The following is a 20,685-nucleotide window of genomic DNA, read 5'->3' as shown; positions in this document are numbered from 1 at the left end:
ACTTCCTAAGACAGGACCATTTTGGAGCATGATATTTGGAGTCTGTGGATCATGGTCACCCATATTTGACTCCAGAACAAACATCTGTTACCCCTTGGAGGTGAAAGCTGTGATTTTTCCATTGTCAGTTATGGTGTCTGACATGCCCCCTACCCCAGGACAATCTACTTTTCACCAGAAGAGGCACCCAGATTGGATCTGGTAACAACATGGACCCCTTGTACCCAACCATCTGGCATCACCTGCTTAGGTGGATGTTGATGATTTTGTTCTGGGGCTCAGACCTCTTTTGACTTGGCTGATGTCCTGTTAATTTATTCTGATCTGGTTGTTTAAGATTGCTATTGGAGTTACGAAGAGTCAGAGCCTGGGCCATGACATTCCAAAGTGATCCAGTTTGGCCCCCAGCCTTCCTAAGCCAATGAAACAAATAAGTGATAATACTAAAAAACAAAACAAAACAACAACAAAAACAAAAACAATTGAGAGGTTTATTCAACGTGACCACATTTGAAAGAGGTACAATGTAACTTAGCAACACTTTACTAAACCCCCAGTCCATCTTGGGGGGTCCCAACACAAGTAAGGATTAAATAGAAGGTGAGAGACACACATAATTAAGATGTCCTGGCCATGGTGTGGTCCTACCCATTATCAACCATTACTGTTCAAGCTTCATTCTCTTCACGTGATATGATCTGACAAGCTGTCAGAAGTGTGTGAAATCTCTTTCTAGGAGAACAGTTTAGCCTTTGGCTAGCACCAGGCTTCCAGTGTTCTCCTTCTCCCACCATGATATTGCTGGGGAAATTCTGATTCTTGTGTTCCATTGTTTCAACAGTCTAAGAATTATATGGAAGGATCCCAAAGGCCTCTTTAGAATACTCTCCTTCCTGCCAGGCCAGTTATACTTCCCCACTCTTCGCTGAAACATCTCAATGTTGAACTGGAATGTGCCTGCCTTAGTTAGTTTTTTACTGCCATGGTAAGACACCATGACCAATGCAACTTACGGCAGAAAGAGTTCATGGAGGGAGGGTGCTACAGTTTCAGAGGGTGAGTCCATGACCATCCTGGTGGGGAGCATGGCAGCAGGCATGGTGCTGGAGCAGTAACGGAAGCTTATTTCTTGATTCACAAGCATGATGCAGAGAGAGAGTTAACTGGAAATGGCCTGGGTTTTTGAATCTCAAATCCTGGCCCCATACCTCCTCCAAGAAGGCCACACCTTCTAATCCTTCCTAAACAATTCCACAACTGGAGACCAAGAATTCAAATACAAGTCTACAGGGGCCATTATCGCTCAAACCACCCACAACGACTGTGTCTGAAGCAAATATTATAAACTGAATACAAGTGTGAATCAAAGTTAGACGATATTTGGCTGCTACTGTCAGGGAACCTTGCAATAAGAACCATTTCTGCATAATTACTTGGTTTTCAGTTACTCTTGCTGATTTGAGACAAGGTCCTAACATAAAGCCCACGTTAGACTCTAACTTACAGTTCTCCTGTTTCAGCTTCCCAAGTGCTGGGGTTACAAGCAAGTGCTACCATGCCCAGGGTGACTTCACTTCAAATAACACTTCTCCTTTGTTTCTGAACAATGTTCCCTAAAGACATTGGTCATTAACCATTTGGCAGTCTGTTATCTATTGTCCCTTGTCCCCAGGATAAGATTTGTCTATGGTATTATTTGATCTCACATGGCCGTGTGTGTGTGTGTGTGGGGGGGGTGTCATTGGCAGGTATTATGAAGCTAATGCTAATAAAGTCTTTATGGCCAGTTTAATGCAACTAAGATATAGAAGGAGTGGCGTGTATGCTGTGAAATGTTAGTGCCGATTAATTATAAGGCTTCATAAAAACACAACTATGAAAAGCAAATACTTTTGCAGAATGTTAACTGACCATAGTTACAAAGTTTTGTAAAATAAATCACCAAGACTGAAACTAATTTGAAAATGAAATATTTCTTTATAGGCTTATCAATCTAAAACTACTTACTTATTATTAGGAGGTACTGATTTGGGCATACAGTTTTAGAGCCTGTATAATTATTTTTGCTAAAGAGAAGAATCATAGTACAATTTGGAATACACAAACTTAAAACTTGGAGAATGTTAGCATCATCATCAACTCTATTTTAGAGGACAATGTCTTGGTAAAGTGTTTTCCTAAGGTTTGCATCTTAAAGGCTTAAACGTCGAAAAGAACTAGCAATAGTTAGCACTAGTACATAGAAAAACTATACGGAAGTCTTACAAAAGTTTTCAAAATCAGGTAATTAATTGCCTTGTAGCTTCAATTGTTGTTGCCTTGTAATTTCTCTAATTTCAAAATTATACTCACATTGAGATGAGCACTCAAGAGACATAAGCACAACACTTTTAAACAACTCAGCAGGTCAACATGGTCAAAACGCTATGCCAAAAGTTGATAGCACAAAGTTGGTTTTCACAAGAAAACTTTTGTTTTTCTTTTAGCAAGATGTCTCATACATGCATAAACCATCATTTCTAGTTACCAGAAGATATTTCTTCACAAGAGACTGGGACAAATAGGGAAGAAGGGTGCACTGTGCCCTTTTCAAAGGACGACTGATAGACTTAAAATAAACTTCAGATTCTTTCAATCAAAATAAAAAGTGGGGATAGTGGAGATAAAACTTATTTTTGATAACGTTTTGTTCTTTAAAGTCTTGGCGTGTTGTTGTTGCTGTTGGCTGGCCCCCAGAGGCTGAAGGTACATCACTCCTGCTGAAGATACTGTGCCCTTTGGACACAGATATGGAGTACCTAAGCTGGATCTGACTAGAAATCTTCCTGCCTGAGGGCTAGCTTTCACGGTACCTGAAGTTTCTACTCATGTATCCAAGGGAGGGAAACGACTAAGTCTCACTTAGCTATAACACCTGTGAACCACGTGGCAACCCATACAGCACAACCACCCTAAGGGGGCAAGAGCATCACTCCTGAGTTAGCAGTAACCACCAGCTGTCTAATTAAACTGAAGGCCTACCCAACGGAAGCGAAATCCTGCTTGATACTGGAAGCCTAGCCAACTAGCTAGAGTTAGCAGCAGGTCGTGGATCTTAGAGGAGAACCTATCACTGTCACTTTACTAAACCAACATAACTTCCAACTGCATTCTAAGTACTCATCCTTATAGCAACAGGTAAGTATAACTCTCTCCCTTCATCAAAGAAAGTCCTCTTTGCAACAGCTGGAGATCGTTACAGAAAACTGCACCTGGGAATAAGTCATCAATGGGTTCCCAGCTGATACAACTGCAATACAACTCTCCTGCCCCTAAAGCTCAGGGAACACCATGGCAGAGGTGACAGGAAAATTGTAGGAGAATCAGGAAATACGCTGTGAGATTGTGTCTCCTGGAAATGACAGGGATGTTTTACCCATGATATCTCAACAACATGGCTGCCTAAATAAGATCCAAAGAGCAACATCAGTCATACACTACCAGGGAAGGGGGAAATCTCATGGGGTCTCACCCACAGACAAAGAACCACAGGTAACCAAGGACTGCTGGATGGGAGAGTCTTCCCCAGCGATGAGCCCCCAATTGCTTCTCTAATACCAAGCTGTCACCCCTGAAAACATACACACATAAGTAATACTAACAGACTGAGCAGTGTGTGTGTGTGTGTGTGTGCGCGCATACACATATAATTGGCAAATATGCATATCTGTCAATGAAATAAGAAGAGCAAAGATTTTGAGAGGAAACAAAGAGAAATAGTCCATGGGAGAGATTGGAGGGAGGAAAGGGAACGGGGAAGTGACCTAATTATATTTCAGTTAAAATAAAAATATTATAGCTTATCCTAGTTCATTTTCCTGTTACTTTGATTCCACACCCCAAGAGAAACAACTTAAATAATGAGTTTATCTTGGCTCATAGGTCAAAGCTGTAGTCTATCATGATGGGGAAATCAAAGAGCTTGAGGCAGCTGTCTACACTGTTATCAGTCAGAAAGTCAGAAAGAAAAGAGAAACAAATGCTAGTGTTACTTAGATTTTGCCTTTGTTTAAAGTAAGTTAACCACATCAAGCTTCTTCTTCTTCTTCTTCTTCTTCTTCTTCTTCTTCTTCTTCTTCTTCTTCTTCTTCTTCTTCTTCTTTTTTCTTCTTCTTCCTCCTCCTCCTCCTCTTCCTCCTCCTCCTCCTCCTCCTCCTCCTCCATCATCTGTCCCCCTACCCCCAATCAAGGTTAATTTGTGCTGTCCACATATTCTTGGATATGTGGCCTTCTACCAGAGGAGGGTATTCAACTTGACAAGGGCTACATCCTTAATAAATTGTTCTGATTTCTTTTCCTGGCACGAACTGTTCCTAGTAACAAACTCCTTGACTAGGGAGTGGAACTTCGTTCCCAACTCCCCTGTTCAGGTGGGAGTTGGTCTGCCGTGGGCCCACACAGGTCTCGTGCACGCTGTCACAACTGCTGTGAGTTCTTATGTGCACCTGCCCTGCTGTGTCCAGAACAGAGTTTCCTTGTTGTCATCCACCACCTTTGCCTCTCACATTCTTTCACCCTCTCTTCCACAATGATCCCTAAACCTTTGGAGGACGGACTTCAGTATACACGTTCCCCTCAGGGCGGAACATTCTTCTGTCCCTTGTTCTCTGCACTATGGCCAGTTGTGGGTCTCTTTGTTGCTCATTATCCACTGCGAGCAGAAGCTTCTCTGCTGAGGGTTGAGAGGTGCTTTAATCTATGGGTATGATGATAAGCCATTAGGAGTTGATTTACTACTATATCAACTTAGCAAAATAATAGAATGTATTTCCTTCCAGAGCCTATGACCTGTCTGGTCATAGGTTCTTGGTCCAATAAAGGTGCCAGGTATGCATTTCTTCTTGTGGAGTGGGCCTTAAATTTAATAAAAATTTGGTTGGCTGTTTTGTTTCTTTTTTCTATATTTGGGGAACTATTGAACTATTGCACCAGTAGGTACGTCTTGCCAAGGCAGTCATTATTGTAGCTTAGAGGGTTCACAGCTGGGTATAATTAATACTTCTTTTTCTCTTTTTGTTGTATGCTTAGAATTTTCTAGCACTGTGCAATCTAGCTAGTAGGGATAAAACTTCCAGTTGAGTACCATGGTCTAGGACTCAAGTATGTGTGTCTTCAGCAATACTTAGGGGGTCTTCTTGTCAAGTTCTGGAGTGTTGGCAATAGCTTGTAATGTTTTGAAGTCTTTGAGACCTCACTGGCCAACAACTCCAAAATAAGTAATCCAGTCCTGGAAGGATGCATTTTATTTGTTAGTGTGTGTTGTCTAGGAGGGGCATTGTTACTCCATTATAGGATAACTACATTTTAACCCCCTTTTAAACAATTTTTATTTATTCTTCTCTCATACAAACCATCCTGACCACAGCTTCTCCTCCCTCCACTTATCCCAGTTCCTCCCCCTACCAGCTCCTCTCTCCCCGACTTCCCTACTCCCTCTCTGTTGGTTGTGGAGGTGCATGCTGGTAGAAGTGGGACTTGCTGAAGGAGGTGGAGGCAGGAGGATCACCAGTTCAAGGCCAGTCTGGACTATACATTTTATGTATGTATTTTTGGAAGGCTCCTCAGTAGTAGGTTCCCATGAGACTTTTTTTAAAAAAAAATTCTTGAGTAATTATAGGCCAAATATATTTGATTCTCAATAAAATGCTTGCAAAACAACTTTAAGAACACAAAAAATATCCATCATTATCAAGCCAGCTTCATGCTAGGACAAAGGGATGATGGTTCAACCTCCATAAACAAACATTTGTTATTCTGCGAATAGTGAACTTTCTCAAGGTTGATTTCACCCCTGTCTCCTGTACATGGCTACCAGGTAGGAAGAGAGATAAGTAAAATATTCTCATTGACCCCAATGGCATCTTTGTATACCTTGAAAGGTATGGCTTTCTATAATCAAGAAGGCACTTACTGGAAAGTCCTGTTGGTATGTTGAGAAAGCCTTAGTTAGAGCAATGGTTCTCTACCTGTGGGTCGCGACCCCTTTGGCCTTTCATAGGAGTCGTGTATCACATAGTTACATTATAATTTATAACAATAGCAAAATTATAGTTATGAAGTAGCAACAAAGATAATTTAATGGCTAGAGGTCACCACAACATAAGTATGAGAAATGTATTAAAGGGTCACAGCATTAGGAAGGTTGAGAACCACTGCCTTAGAGGATAGGTACAGCCTCACACAGAGAACTTGGTCAGTGTGATGGCTGGGTGAGGGGCTGGGGAAACACGGGCTTTGTAAAAACATGTTCGACAGTCAAATATGCATGAACTCACTCCCTGCTTCACTTCAGATCTCCAGACTGCTCACTTGGCTAGACACATGTAAGATTTCCAACTTGCACTGAATTAGATATGGCAAAGCAAAAAATGCATAGTGTTTGTTATTTTGTTATTTAAATTGGAGAGCTATGTCTTCAAGGGACGTAGACAAAAGGCCGTGACTCTTCCAACAGGTGTCTAAATGGGTTGCATCACAGGTGAACAGGAGGCCCAGAGTGTCCCTTTAGGGCTGGAGAACCCATGATCCTCCAACATCTGAGTCAAAGGGTTCCATTTGTGGCTTTCCTGAGACTCTCTTTGGTCTTTGTCTTATGACTTCTGGCATCATGTTCTGGGAACTATTTTTTCATGTTTACAGTCATGAATGATGAACTTGTCTCTGAGTGGTGTGATTTCTGTGGAAACTGGAAGGACCTGCTAGGAAAGCGGGAGCAGAGAGAGACCTTAAGAAAATGCTGAAGGAAGTCATACAATTTCTCCAAGCTACTCACAAAAGACAAACATTGACATGAAGAGAAAATGTGATCTGTGGCTCAGGCTAATAATTCAGGACACAGTAAGGTTGAAAACTATCATGATTATTCATGTATACCACTTAATTAGATTTTTTTGTTCCAAATAATTATATTTTGAATCCCTGCATATTTCCTGAGATTTTTATTTAAACAAAATGGCTTGCTAGTTCTTCTCCTAACTCCCCAGCCCTTAGCTGAACATAGCTTAGAACCGGAGAATAGTCGGCAAGTTTGGTGCTTCTGGTGCCTTAATGCTATGTTACTTGAAAACAGAAAATCATAGGGTGACATTTCTATGTGTTAACTATAGGAACTGTAGGAACTAGAATCTTTCTTTGCTGGGAGACAAACGGCTATCACAGGACTGTGTGTTAAGGATGTTTTTAATGCTTCTTATTTGTACAGAAAGGGTTGATGTCCCAGGACTGGAACAGAGTAAAAATGAACTCAAAAGATCTTACTATTTACTAGGAGGAAATCTTGACAGCATGATCACTGGATTAAGGTCAACAAACAGTTTTAAATTTTCATAAAAATTAATAGGAAAATGAATTTTTCATTACTTTCAGAAATTTTCTTTTGGATTTTTTTTCATATTTAGTCACCAAAAATATTTGAAGAAGCAGTTTTTAATTCTCTTTTATGGCCAATTGTTACTTCTTTAAGTACAAGTGAAGTTCTGGCGCCCTCTCATGGTCAGAAATTTTAAGCGGTCTTTTATGTGTACTGGCAATATACTGAAGGGCACTTGCCCAGAGGCACCAAACAAAGTGTCTATATCAGTCTTTTATTCCAGACACATCAGTAGGGGTCAGAAGTCCCCTGAGGCACCACATTAACCTTTATCACAAGAACCAAATTAAAGAACGATATCCATAAAATTAAAACGAAGCAAAACCTGCTGAGAGACATGTTGTTTATAGTGCTTCTAGATACTACATTTGGTCCAGTAAGCCCAGATGTGGGACTTTGGAAAAAGAGTAGGATGCAGTATTAGCAGTGGCTGTGAAGCTACAGATCTGGGCCTGACTCAAGCCTTTTGCCAAGAAGGAAACATCTACGTTTTACCTCCCTGAGTACACCAGGGAGTTGGTAAGGATGTCACCACCTTCCACAGTTATGGTGGGAAACGTTGCCCTCGAATTGGTAGGACAGGACATTACCAATAAAATTACTATTATTGAAGAGTCTATTTAAGGACTAAATATTTATCAAACTTCAGTGTAAAATTCAAAGTAATTGGACCCGCTTTCCAAGGGTGAAACCCCATTTCCCTACTCTTAAAACTCAAAGTCCTGGGGGGTGGGAGAGTGGGGGGAAGGTGGGGGAAGTGGGAGGGGGGGAACAGGGGTTAGTATGTAAAATGAAAAACAACAACAACACATCCTCAACGCCCCCTAATGATCACACCACATCCAGTCCTTGTTCGTTCATTTTATTGTTACAGCACTGCAAAACGAGAAAACCCCAGACATGTGGTGACTTTTCACAACGGCAGACCACCATGGCCATGTCTGACTTCACAGGACCCGGGGTGGGCGGGCAAGTGCTTCTGTGGAGTGACCCACCCTCCCACAAAAGGATCGTTGGAAATGGTTTTCGGTGTGGTGAGAGGAAAGAAAAGAAACCAACATTTCGATCATTTTAAAGGACTTCGCAACAAAACGTAATTTACATAGTAACTCTTTTATGCTAGTATAAAAATAGTGCCAGAAACTATATATTTGTTCAGATATAGTGAAAAGGCATAAGAAATAGATATCAACAGTGGCGAGTGATGGTTCGTTGGAGTTCTTAAAATGTTATAGAAATTTCTATTTTCAGCTATGTACATCACTTTCAACAACATTCAAGACATGTCTACACAGGCTTTTGATAAGAATGAGGAGCCGTGAGGTAAGCTTTAGTACTTCCCTCTTGGCTCTCTGGAAGAGGGCGGAAGGGGTTCGAATCTGCAGTTGAATAGTCCACACGAACTCTGACCCCTCTCTCCCTGGCTGGAATATGGAAACATCATCTGCGTCACAGAAGATGGGACTCCTTACCTAAGGTGTTCGTCAAGCTATCAGCAAGGTAAAAGATCCATGCTGATAGCAAGACAGGCCGTTCACTAACATATTTAGAAATTTTGGATAAAAGTGCATAGTATGTATCTTACAGATGAACAGGAAAGTGATGGTTGCCCTCAATGTTTGCATGTCAAGTTGGGAGAAAGAGAAACGATGCTCTTAGTTATTTCCTGCCCAGCCGTGAGCTCTGTGGAGTTACTGCCCTGTCTCAGCCGCTGAACACTGTACCCAACACACAGAGAGGACTTAATGAAAGATGGGCGGACGCATGGTTGACACCGAGGAACTAAGTCCTACCACCTTATTTGACACAGCTGTTTACCGGAGAGCAGGGGAACATTTTGTCTTGCAGGGGAACATTTTGTCTTTCCATCTTAAATCAGGTTTAAAAAAAAAAAAAAAAAAAGGCTTCGCTGTTTACCTGCTACAGTTTAGGAGTGTAATCTAGTGAAAACCACAGAACAATTGGAAATGTAGTAGGTGCCAAGCCTCACATTTCTGCAACATTCTGAGAGTAAAGGCACTTCACTGGTAGGCAAAATTGCCTGGGATTCAAGTTCCTCGTTCCTCCAAGAAACCAATATTTCCTGTACATTTCCATATACATCCGTTTCTCCGTGCTGCTACTAACAGAAACTCTTCTTCATAACTAACCAGTGACAAAGCAGCATCGGGTTTACGCTCCGAGCCAGGTCTGTGTGGAGTGGGTCAAATGCTCCCGTCTAAGGAACTCAACATCAGAAATAACCTGTGGGATTAGGTCACTTCTTTACCTCAATACCCTGTTTCCAGCAGTGGTCTCAAAGGCCCATAAGGAAGGCTTAGGGGCTAACTAGCTGCCTCCTGTGACGTTCCCCTCAAACGTGGGCTTTGTCCAAATCTAACTACATTAGGAACACAGCTTCCTTAGAGGCAGAGGTTAACTGACTTATACACATTCACATAGTATCATGACCAGCAAAGGCGAATCCTCTGAACATATAAGATCAGAAAACTTTATAGACAAGTTAACAAAACACAGGGATTTTTCTGGCTAAAAATTAAAATGAAATGTTATCATATTATTTTACTACAGCCAGCCAAGCAATTAACCAAACAAACAGGCTAGGACAAGAACAATGTCTTGTTCATTACAGGCAATATCAACACACGGTAGCATAAGGGAGAGATTATAACAATATAATATAATAAATATATTCCAACTTGAGAGGATACCTGAAAGGAAATATTCACATTCAGAACAGAAACTATGATGTGTGTTCTTGTACCACAGACAGAAATCCATGTATGGAATGGTTTTCCTATAAAATAAAAATTATTTGAATAAAATAGAACTCTCTTCTGTATGCACTAAAGTATCCAGCAATCACATGACACGGGCATGGCGCCACTTCCTATTTTAATGTCTATACTAGCAGGTAAGATAAACCATTACCTAAAGCAAACCAAATCATTTCCAACCTGACTTCTTGCTTGTTCACACGACAGACAAATCCTCCACACACAATGTCATCTTTAAAAATATTCTCAGTGACGTAAGCTACAAACGTATATGACTGTATTTCAGTGTGCCTGCTCAGTCACAATGCTGGGCTAGGAGAATGTTCTCTAAGCACGTGTCTACACTCAGGAATTATGATATGTGCATTGGTAGATCTGGTATGCTGATATGACTATTATTAGTGACAGTCTGTGTAATTTACACACCAGTGCATTAGAGGCAATCTTACAGATTGCATCTATATGACATGAGAAACACATAAAAGAATATTCTGAAAATACCAGTATTACAACAATAATACAATTAGCATCGGATGGCAGCTCCCTGGATTAGCTTTCATCAGTACAAGGCAATGCTAATCTAACTTGCTTTGCCTTTTTGTAGCTGAGTAAGAACAAAGCCACAATAAAATAGTCATACACAGGATCAAAAGTGAACATGTTGAATTGTAAGCAAAGAGGAAAAGTAAAAGAAACCATTTCAATCCAAATTAATGTTTTAAACCCAGATCAAATACATCACCCACCTTGGGAGAAGTGGGAAAAGGGTGGAAATTAATAAATCAGATCCCTCTAATTCTCCCCAAAGCCAAACAGTTCTGTACACTCGGAGCTAATCCAGCTGCTCGACTGGATTCACTATCTGCCTCCAATACTGAAGGTCGTTTTTATTCGGACAGGAGAATTTCACACACTGTTCCTTTGAATTCACTGTCTGAGCTCCCTTTTAGAGACAAACCTCTGCTGTTCATGGAATTATTTTCTCCTCCTGCAAACCTGGCAGAGGAGTAAAGGCTAACTCTGCTCCTCCACATGTTTAGTCCCGTCTGACTTCAGGCCGTGCTCCTGCGACCTCTCCTCTGCTGAAACTGAAATTGTTGGATTGAGGCGACGAAAAGCTTTAAAAAATCGTTTTTCAAGTTTTCAGTATTTAAAATGCAGATTGTCAGGAAGATCTTCTAGGGAAGTATTTCTCTTGGCTGAGGGCTCTTCCGGGCCCTCCTACATCTGGCGCACACTCTCTCTTGGGAAGGCCGGTGGGGGAATCGTCTGGCCCTGGGCTTTAGGTGGGGTTCTGAGACCGTGTGCTGAGGGGCTGCTACGTGGACTGGCTGTAGCGTTGTTGGCTCTGCCACACGGGTGGGATGTCCTGCAAGTTGTCCCCATCACAGGAAGAACAGAGCAATTAGGTACCACATTTTCCTGCTTCTCCACATCTTACTTCGTTAAGACACTTTATATTCATCTCTCCCTACAAGCCACTCAGTCAACGTTCACCTCGTGACGGCTTTAAATGCCCCAGAACATATTCAATTGGCCTCTAACCTACTTTTGAGAAAGATTCCTAACATGTTTGAAAGACTGGTGACTCAGAAACACAAAGGCGGTTATTTATAATCCCCAAGCGAAACCGAGCTGACTGTAGGGACGCCATTTACACCAGTCTTATCAATGTGTTAAAAGTGAATATGACTAATCATTTCACTTCAGTGGCAAAAGAACCAATTACAGACAGTAGGCAGCAATCTCTAAAACACTTCATGCTATGCTCTCAAAAGTTGTGCAAAAACAAAACACAGCAATGGCAAAGTGCACACAAATATGCGTAGTGTGCGGAGAAGCCAGGCCTGGGCCCGTCCGCTCACAGGGGACGCTGTCAGTCTCGCTTGGCCTGGCTGCTCTCTCCGTTAATGAGCGTCTTCTCCTGCTGCTCTGCCAGGGCCTGCCATTTCTGTCTGTTCTTCCTGCAGCCATCCAGCAAGGGCAAACAGTCCTCCGAAACGTGCGTCAGGGCCTAGAGAAAGAAAGGAAACGACTAGAAGGAAGCCTCCACCAGGGGCCACATTTGTCGCAGGAGCAGCCCCGCGGTGGCGTTCTCCTAAGTCCTAGGTACACACGCGCACAGTATTTGCCAAGGAGTCCCCTTAAGCTCTACATCTAAGGACCACAGCCGGGGACAAAGAGAGCACAAGCATGTCAAAGTAACAACTGAGCGGGGTTGGCGGAGGGGTTGAGGGGAGGGGTGGGGTAGCATGGATTGCTCTCGTACAGGACCTGAGTTTGGTTCCCAGCCCTCACGTCGGGTGGCTCACAACTGCCTAGCGCTCCAGAGGGATCCATTGCCTCTGGCCTCTAGGAATACCTGTATTCGTGTGAGCATACCCACACAAATATACACATACACACATCATTAAAAATAAAGAAATGAATCTTAAAAAATGTAAGTGCTGAGCTGTGGGGGCTCATTTGTGCGCATGCGCTCTGTCTGTCTGAAAGCTGGCTCTCTCTCTGAGGGGGCTGCGGGGAGCTATGCCTGTGCTTTCTCACGGAATGGTTTTATGCAATGTACTTTTTCAATGCAAGAGTCTCCTAAGGTTATTATTATTACCAAGTGTCGTGCCATTTAGCTACAAGCACATTTGCCGTAGCTTTCTTTGTAATAGGGAAATGACAAATAGCCAACAAGGCTTAGTAATATTTTTTAAGTATTTTATGGTCATTACAAATGTTTTGAGCACACATCTAACATGGAACTATATATGCTATATCATGGATTTCAGAAATCAACTTTTATTAAAGGACATGAACATCTTACATCATACACACTGACCTCCGTAGTTGCCTCTAAATAGTCAGACTAAGAGAAATTTTATCTTCCTGTTTGCTTCTCAGGACTTTCTGTTTGCTCTGCGCTGAGGACACGCTACTTCCATGATAAAAGCAAGAGGACCTTTTAAGACCGTGTAGAATTCCCAACAGCACACAAGTGTTTACAGAGACTGTCAACAAAGGGAAATCCAGAAGGGCTCTTCTGGTTACACTGTTCTTCCTGATTACAGGGATGGGAAAAATCAAGAGCCATGGGGTATCCTCAACTGAGAAGCTCTCTGTTCAACCCACAGGGAAAGTGTCTGTCCTACAAAGGAGGTCTGAGGCACTGGAACACTGCCCTCAGCAGCTTCTGGAGAAGAACTTCTTCACAAAGGAGAACTAGCCAAATGGACCCTGTGGATTGGGGAGGCAGTGCTGCAGAGGTGGACATGGCTGGCCTTCTAAACCTCTGTCTCCTTTGGAGTCTGCTGTCCCTACTTCCCTTCCTCCCCATTAGCAGGATTGTTTACTAAACCTTCTGATGCTTGTGGTGGTTTGAATAAGAATTGTCCCCATGGGCTCATAAATTTGAATGTGTAGTCACCAGGGCTGACTAGGGGTGACACTATTTGAGAAGGATTAGGAGGTGTGGTCTTGCTGGAGGAGGTGTGTCACTGGGGGTGGGCTTTGAGGTTTCAAAAGTGCCAGGACACACACCCACACACACACCTCTCAGTCCCTGTGCATGTGGATCAGAATGTAGCTCTCAACTACTTCTCTAGTTCCAAGCTTGTCTGCATCTGGCCATGATGATAAGGAACTAAACCCCTGAAACTGTAAGCAAGCCTCCAGTTAAAGGCGTTCCTTAATAAGAACTGCCTTGGTCATGGTGTCCCCTCACAGTAAGGGAACTAAGATGCTGCTAGAACCCTGGATGAAGAACGAGAACTGGAGGCCTGATGTGGTGGTGCACGCATTCAATTCCAGAACTCAGAGGCAGGTGGATCTCTGTGAGTTCAAAGCCAGCCTGGTCTACAAAGCGAGTTCCAGGACAGCCAGGGATATACAAAGAAACCCAGTCTGGAAAAACCAGAAAAAAAAAAAGCTAAGGCTATGGCTTGGTGGTATAATGCTTGCCTAGCATACCTAGAACCTGAGCTTGAGCCCCAGCCCTGAAAAAAAGAAATAAACATAAAATGAGAACTGGATTCTCAATTGTGCTTTCCACCAACTACATATTTGGGGCAAATATTTTTTTTTTTTTCTGTGGAAGATGAATGCCATGTCTGGATTGGAAATTTCGTAGTTCTTGTCCATTCTTAACCTTTTATGACTACTCCAGGGGGAATTTGCCAAATAAATAAGACTTACATCCATTGGAACCTATAGAAACAAAGACAGCATCTCTTTTCTTTACTGGGGCAGTAAATATCTAAACCAGTCCACCGAATATTAGATACATCTTTTTACCAGAACAACAAAAGCTACAAAAAGCCAAGAAGTGAGACAAGCAGAAGGGAAATTGGAGCCCATGTTCCTGCAACCTCCTCCTTTTAGCATTAAGAAAAATTTTCTTAACAATGTCTAAGCCACAGCATGACAGTGAAAAAAAGTTGGATGACTATTTTTTGTACTTAGGCTAAAATTAAACTTTAAAAAGATAATGCTAACACACAGAGTATGCAGGAAATATCTCGAGGGCAGCACCAGCACATGCCTCTTAGTGTCCCCTAAATTAATGTGTTGGTGTCCAGCACACCCTAGGCACTCAGTAGATATTTATACACTGAGTGAGTCAATGCCTTTGTGAAATGGGAAATGTATCACTTGTTCTGTACAGACATCACATTCATCAGCAGAAAGAAACAATACCAACGATAATTATGTTTTTTGACTTTAGAAGCAAAAATATGTGTCTAGTGTTAATCTCTCCAATGTACTTCATATTTAATTCATAATACAATCTAAGTTTAGCAATCTAGTATTTTCCCTGTAAATACCTCATACAGCTGCAAGCAGATGGCATCTATGAACCCAACTTGCATACTTGGGATTTTATTTTTCTTCTCCCTGTTCATTAGATCCTGAAAATACACACAGAGAGATCTACATTTATTCAAAGCACACAGGAGAGGTTGGCTGTAAAAAGATGAATGGGTGGTCATCTTAAGGAGGTAAGATAGCAACTACATATACATATATATTCCTAGCCCTACAAAGAAAAGGCAGAAACTAAAACGAACAGATCTCACATTCGAGATCTATACCTTTATATTAAAAGGCTACATCAAACACTTTTAAAGTCACTGTTCCTTTTTGGGAATTTACCCTGGCAAAATAATCAAGAGGAACAGGCAGCAACATCGCTGTTCGTCACTGTGCTGTTTGGAACCACGAACCTGGCAAATATTAGCAGCCAAGGGAGTGAATGAAGCTGTGGCTGCAGTCATTTCCTGTATAATTACGATCCACACATACCAAAGACTGTAATAGAATAAAAGCGGCTTATCACATGGCAGTGGAGAAAAGAAAGGACAAGACACTTGGGGGCATGACTTGGAAGCCATCTTTGTCTCCCTAGATTGCTTTTGCTCTTGTAATCAGCATGCATAATTCTTCTAAAAAGAAAGACAGTGTTAAAAAGTAAAATGAGCAACCACATCCCCAGGAGAGGTGTCACGGAAGTATACAGAAGCAGTATATACTTTAGCCAAGTGTGGTCGCATGCTTTAACTCCAGCACCAAGAGGCCGAGGCAAAAGGACTGTATGATTGAGACTAGGCTGATGTACACAGTACGAACCTATCTCTACAAGTATATAATTTAAAAGTGGGTTGAATGGTTCCTACCAACAAAGCCTCGTACTTACAGCAGGCTCGATGTTGAGTTCTTTTCTCTCTCTGTCCCCTTGATCGAAGAACTCAGCTGCCACAAGTTCTGCTATCTGAAACAGACAGCAGACTGAGTGTCCGGGGTGGGAAAAGCATGTCACTCTTCAAAACAGAGACTTTGAATGAAGATAACGAAATCTAGCAAATCGCTTGTTTCCACCATCAGAACCATCAGGATAAAGCAGTAGCAAGAAATAGAAATAAGGCTGCGTTTGCTTTAACCATATAACCACAATCACGTGATCCTCTGTGACTAAGCAGGAAGTGACATGTTTCAGTTTTGCCAATCAATACCAAGACTGTGCCCATCTGTCTGAATAACCAGCAAGCTATTTATTAAGCACCGGTTGCTTTAATTTTTTTAAAAAAGCGCTAATTCCTTGAGAATTTCATACAATGTATTTTGATCAAATTGACCCTCCACTCTCCCCCCAACTCCTCCCTTCCTTGCTTGTTTTCAAATTCATGGCCTCTTTTTTCATTAATTGTTGTAGTGTGTGTGTGTGTGTGTGTGCAGATATATATTACTAAACACATAACTACAGCCTGTTCGGTCAGTATAATGTCACTTGTGTGTCTATCTCCAGGGCTGACCATTTGGTAGTGGATGTGCTCTCCCTGGCTGAGGAAAATGGTGTCTCCCCCACCATTCTTTAGTTTCCCAACCATGTTATCATGTCTATTGGCATCATCCTTGTTCAGCTCATGTTTGGTCATCATGTTGATGAGCCTTTACGGATGTAGCTTCTGACATCCTTAGGAGTCACAATGTCACAGCAAACTCTGTTTATAAAAACACCTGTTTATAAAAGGTGGGTTAAAAAAAAAATTTAAAAAAAAAAAAAAAAACAGTACCAATGCTGTATTGCAACTGGTTGACAGGATTTTATGTTTCTTGTAATCTCTCTCTTAATCTTTTTTTTTTTTGTTTGTTTGTTTTTTTTTTTTTGTTTATCTTATAGTTTCCCAGAGTCTGGATTCTGTAGCCCACATTCTCATAATGTCTCTTACTGGTTTCTTGCAGCTCAGCTAGACTGACATCTCATTTTCTCGTCAGTCGGCCCCTTAGGCATGATGCTGTATACTTCCAGGAGTGGCTAATTATGTGGAGTCTGCCCTTCTTTTTGTGATACTGACAATAATTACTGATGTTTGCTGGAGTCCATTTATTTAGGGGTTTTTACAAGGGTGAGAGTTAAAGCCAACACTTCTTAGGTTTGTTTTATTAGTTTTAAGTACCAAGAAAGTTTCCTACATCAATTATTTGGTTATGCTTCAGTGTAATTAATATTTAAGCAAACAGGCTTCTTCCCAGTGTCCCCATTATAAACCCACTAGCCTTTCAAGTATCTACCAAAGGTGACACTAGAAGGTTTCATTTTTACTAATACTTTTATTAATTGAATTCTTGGGTTTAAACATATTCATGTATTTCAGTCCTTCTGGGTGCTCAACGTCTTCCATTTTGGCCCCTGCAAGCTTCTTGGTCTGGGTGCCTGTTCTCTGCACACACTCTTGCTTTCTGGTAACTTCTTGCTTTTAGTGTAACAGGGCTGTCTATGCTCCTGTTCTTGCTCTGCAGTTCAACTGGTCATGTCTTGATGGAGTCATGGATGCTCCAAACTGAGTCAATTAGAGACCTTAGTTGAGCAGAAACTCAATACCAGTGGCTGGTCATTATGCATCAACTCTTTCAGGGGAATGGAACTAAAACATAGCATAACTTAAAAGAGTATTTCCAATTCAAATTCAGGACAATAGGATTTCTATAGAATGCTCCCTATCTTAGATCTTCACCTTTCCATTCACACCGAAAATCCTCATTGTTAACACTGACAAAGCTTCTTGTTGGCTTTTACCCCACATTGCCTACAATACTAATTAAATATCAATATAAAATTATCAGTAATAATGATTATTTCTAAAGTTTTTAGATTTATTATTTTACGTGTATGAGTATTTTTCTTGCATGTATAACTGTGCACCATGTCCATGTCTGGTATCTGCAGAAGTCAAAAGGGGGCATCAGAGTCAGATGCCCTGGGACTGGAGTGACAGACAATTGGGAGCCACTATGTGGGTGCTGGAATCGAACCCAGGTCCTCTGTAAGAGCAACAAGGGCTCTTTTTTGTGTGTGTTTGTTTGTTTTTGTTGTTTTTTTTTTTCAAGACAGGGTTTCTCTGTGTAGCCTTGGCTGTCCTGGAACTCGCTCTGTAGAACAGACCTGCCTCTCCCTTGCGAGTGCTAGAATTAAAGGTCTGTGTCACCACTGCCTGGCTGCAACAAGTGCTCTTAACCACTGAGCCAACTCTCCAGTTAAATAATAATGGTTATTAACAGTTATTTCAGCTTTATAACCTTTCATGATTCATATGATCATTATCTAAATTTCCTCATCACCTAGTGTTTACTCTTTATCATTCTCCTTTCTATAGTATATTGTATCTACCTTTCCACTTTTTTACATCTATCCATATCTATCCGTATCTGTGTCTATATATTATAGGCTAGGATCCACATATGTTCGAGAACATACAGTTTTAGTTTTCTTCTGAGACTGTGTGACCTTGTTTAACATTATACATTCTAAGTCCACCTATTTTCATGAAAATTTTGTGATTTCATTTTTCTTTAGAGCTGATAGTATTATAGTTTATATTTGTATCATATTTCCACTATCTGTTCATCTTTTGATAGACTAGATTGATTCCAATCCTTTGCTATATCGAATAAGGCAGCAATAAACATGAGTATACAAATATCTCTGTGATAAAGTATGGATTTATATGAATATATGCCCAGGAGGCAGATGGGTCATATGAGAGCTCTATTTTTAAGTTTTGGAGGAACCTCCAGTCCAACTTCCACATGGTTGTATTAACTCGCACCCCCGCCAGTGATGAACAATGGTTCCCTGTTCTCCATATTGTCTCCAACATTTTGTTGTCAAATTTGTTGATGAGAGTCATTCTGACTGGGGCAATATGGTGTCTCAAAATAGTTTTAATTTGCATCTCCCCGATGGCTAGGGATATTGAACACATTTTATAATAGTCATTGGCCATCTGTGTTTCTTTTCTTGAGAGCTATCTACACCTTCATTAGACCATTTGTTGAGTGGCAGTTTTACCCCCCTGGCAAATTAATTTCTTAAAGGCTAGCTGGTGCAGATTTTTTTTCTCACTCTGTGGGTTGTCTGTCTGCTCTCCTGATAGTTCTCCTTCATTCTGCAGAGAAAGTTCATTTCACATAGGCCCAGGTAGTTGGTGCTGATGCTGAGGGCCAATCTCCATCCTACAGAAGTTCTTTTCAGAAGTTCTGTCAACCACTGTCTTGAAGAGTATTCCCTGTTTTCATGGAGTGGTCTCAGCATTCCAGGTTTTCAGTTGAAGTCTTTGATCTATTTTGAGTTGACTTTTGACAAGTGTTGAAGGCTAGGAATCTTAGTCCCTTCTCTTGAAGGTAGACAGTGAGTTTTGTCAACACCGTCTGTTGAGTAGACTATCCTCCCCCCCCCCAAATATATGTTTCTTACGCCTTTATAAAAATCAAGTGGGCACAGCTTTGCTGTTTTATTTCTGGATTCCTTCATCTATGCCATTGGAATACCTGTCTACTTAAATCTTGAAAACGTATTTTATGTGTTTGGGTGCTGTGCTGCATGTATGTCTGTGCGGCACATGCAGAGCTGGCGCCTGCAGAGGGGAGAAGAGGGCGTCAGATCCCTCGGGATTGGAGTTGGACGGTTGACAGCTGCCATGCGGGTGCTGGGAACTGAACCTGGGTCCTCCGAAAGAGCGCCAAGTGCTAACTGTCTCTCCAGTCCTGTCATTTTATCACTATAGCTCTGTAGTATAATTTGAGGTTAGGTATTGTGATACTTCTGGAAATATTCTTACTCCTTAGAATTGTTTTGGCTATTACTTTTTTAGTTTTATCAAATCTGTCATTGATTTTTCTTTTTAGTTTTTTTTTTTTTAGTTTTTTTTTTGGTGGTGGTGGTAGATAAATGCATAAATATAATTGATAGTGAAAGTATAAAATCTAATGTGAAGCTCCACATTTTCAGAATGGCTATTCTAACTGTATAGAGTTCACTGAGATGTACAGTGTGTTAGTCACGCTGTTCTAGGGAAACTCTGCTCTGTGATTCACCTATTCACCTGCCAAGGCTCCCAACAGCCTCCCTGTCTGCCACTGACACCCCGAGTACCACTGGGTCTGCTGGATCCTGTGGTCCATGCGGTAGAGCAGCCCGCACAGCAGCCTGGACCTGGTGCAGAGCCTCCTCCCTTCCCGGGCCCCTCACAAAGCCAGCAGCTTTCCTTGTCACTCAGTATGTGGGCCGAAGCCACACACCCAAGTGAGGGACCTGCTGTCCCCACAATCCCAGAGGCCCACTGACTGCTGTGTTTCTTTCTTGGGGTGAGAAGGGCCCGGGGCAGTAGCTTGTCCTTCACCACTGTCCTCAGAAGGAGTGTCTGCGTGGTCCACACCACTGGACTCCTAAACATCTCACTGAGGTAGAAGGCCCTTGGATTTTGGTTGGATTTATTTCCCGTCCTCCGATGTACATATGGGCTACCAACAAGTCCAGAGTGGTTGCTGCCTCCCGCTCACTTGGTACAATCAGTACAATGTCATCAGTATTGTGGACCAGTGTGATATTTGCTGGAACAGACAGATGATCAAGGTCTTTAAACAAACAAACAACTGTGTGAGCTTCCATATGAAACCCAGAATCTCCACTCAGTGGACCCTTATCAATAAACTCAACCCAATTTAGTTTGTCTCTTC

At 41.7% G+C, this 20,685-nt stretch overlaps 1 protein-coding gene across 4 annotated transcripts in view; it reads right to left on the bottom strand.

The window, feature by feature from the left end:
* Positions 1–8,254: 8,254 nt before the first annotated feature.
* Pde5a (phosphodiesterase 5A) overlaps positions 8,255–20,685 on the bottom strand; it is a 192,900-nt gene continuing 180,469 nt past the window's right edge. For 3 of the 4 annotated variants that reach the window (XM_037207047.1, XM_028881454.2, XM_028881455.2), the window contains exons 19-21: positions 15,866–15,940; positions 14,997–15,080; positions 8,255–12,199 (exon numbers count right to left, since the gene is read on the bottom strand). In XM_037207047.1, the coding sequence (XP_037062942.1) occupies positions 12,062–12,199; positions 14,997–15,080; positions 15,866–15,940 (297 nt within the window). In that variant the 3' untranslated portion in view covers positions 8,255–12,061. The remainder of the gene's footprint in view (positions 12,200–14,996; positions 15,081–15,865; positions 15,941–20,685) is intronic. The other variant, XM_037207046.1, reaches the window with a different exon arrangement.

Source organism: Peromyscus leucopus, chromosome 6 (genome assembly GCF_004664715.2).
Source record: "Peromyscus leucopus breed LL Stock chromosome 6, UCI_PerLeu_2.1, whole genome shotgun sequence".
Lineage (NCBI taxonomy): Eukaryota > Metazoa > Chordata > Mammalia > Rodentia > Cricetidae > Peromyscus > Peromyscus leucopus.
The sequence above is the reverse complement of the archived record's forward strand: the minus strand, read 5'-3'. Positions and strand labels throughout refer to the sequence as shown.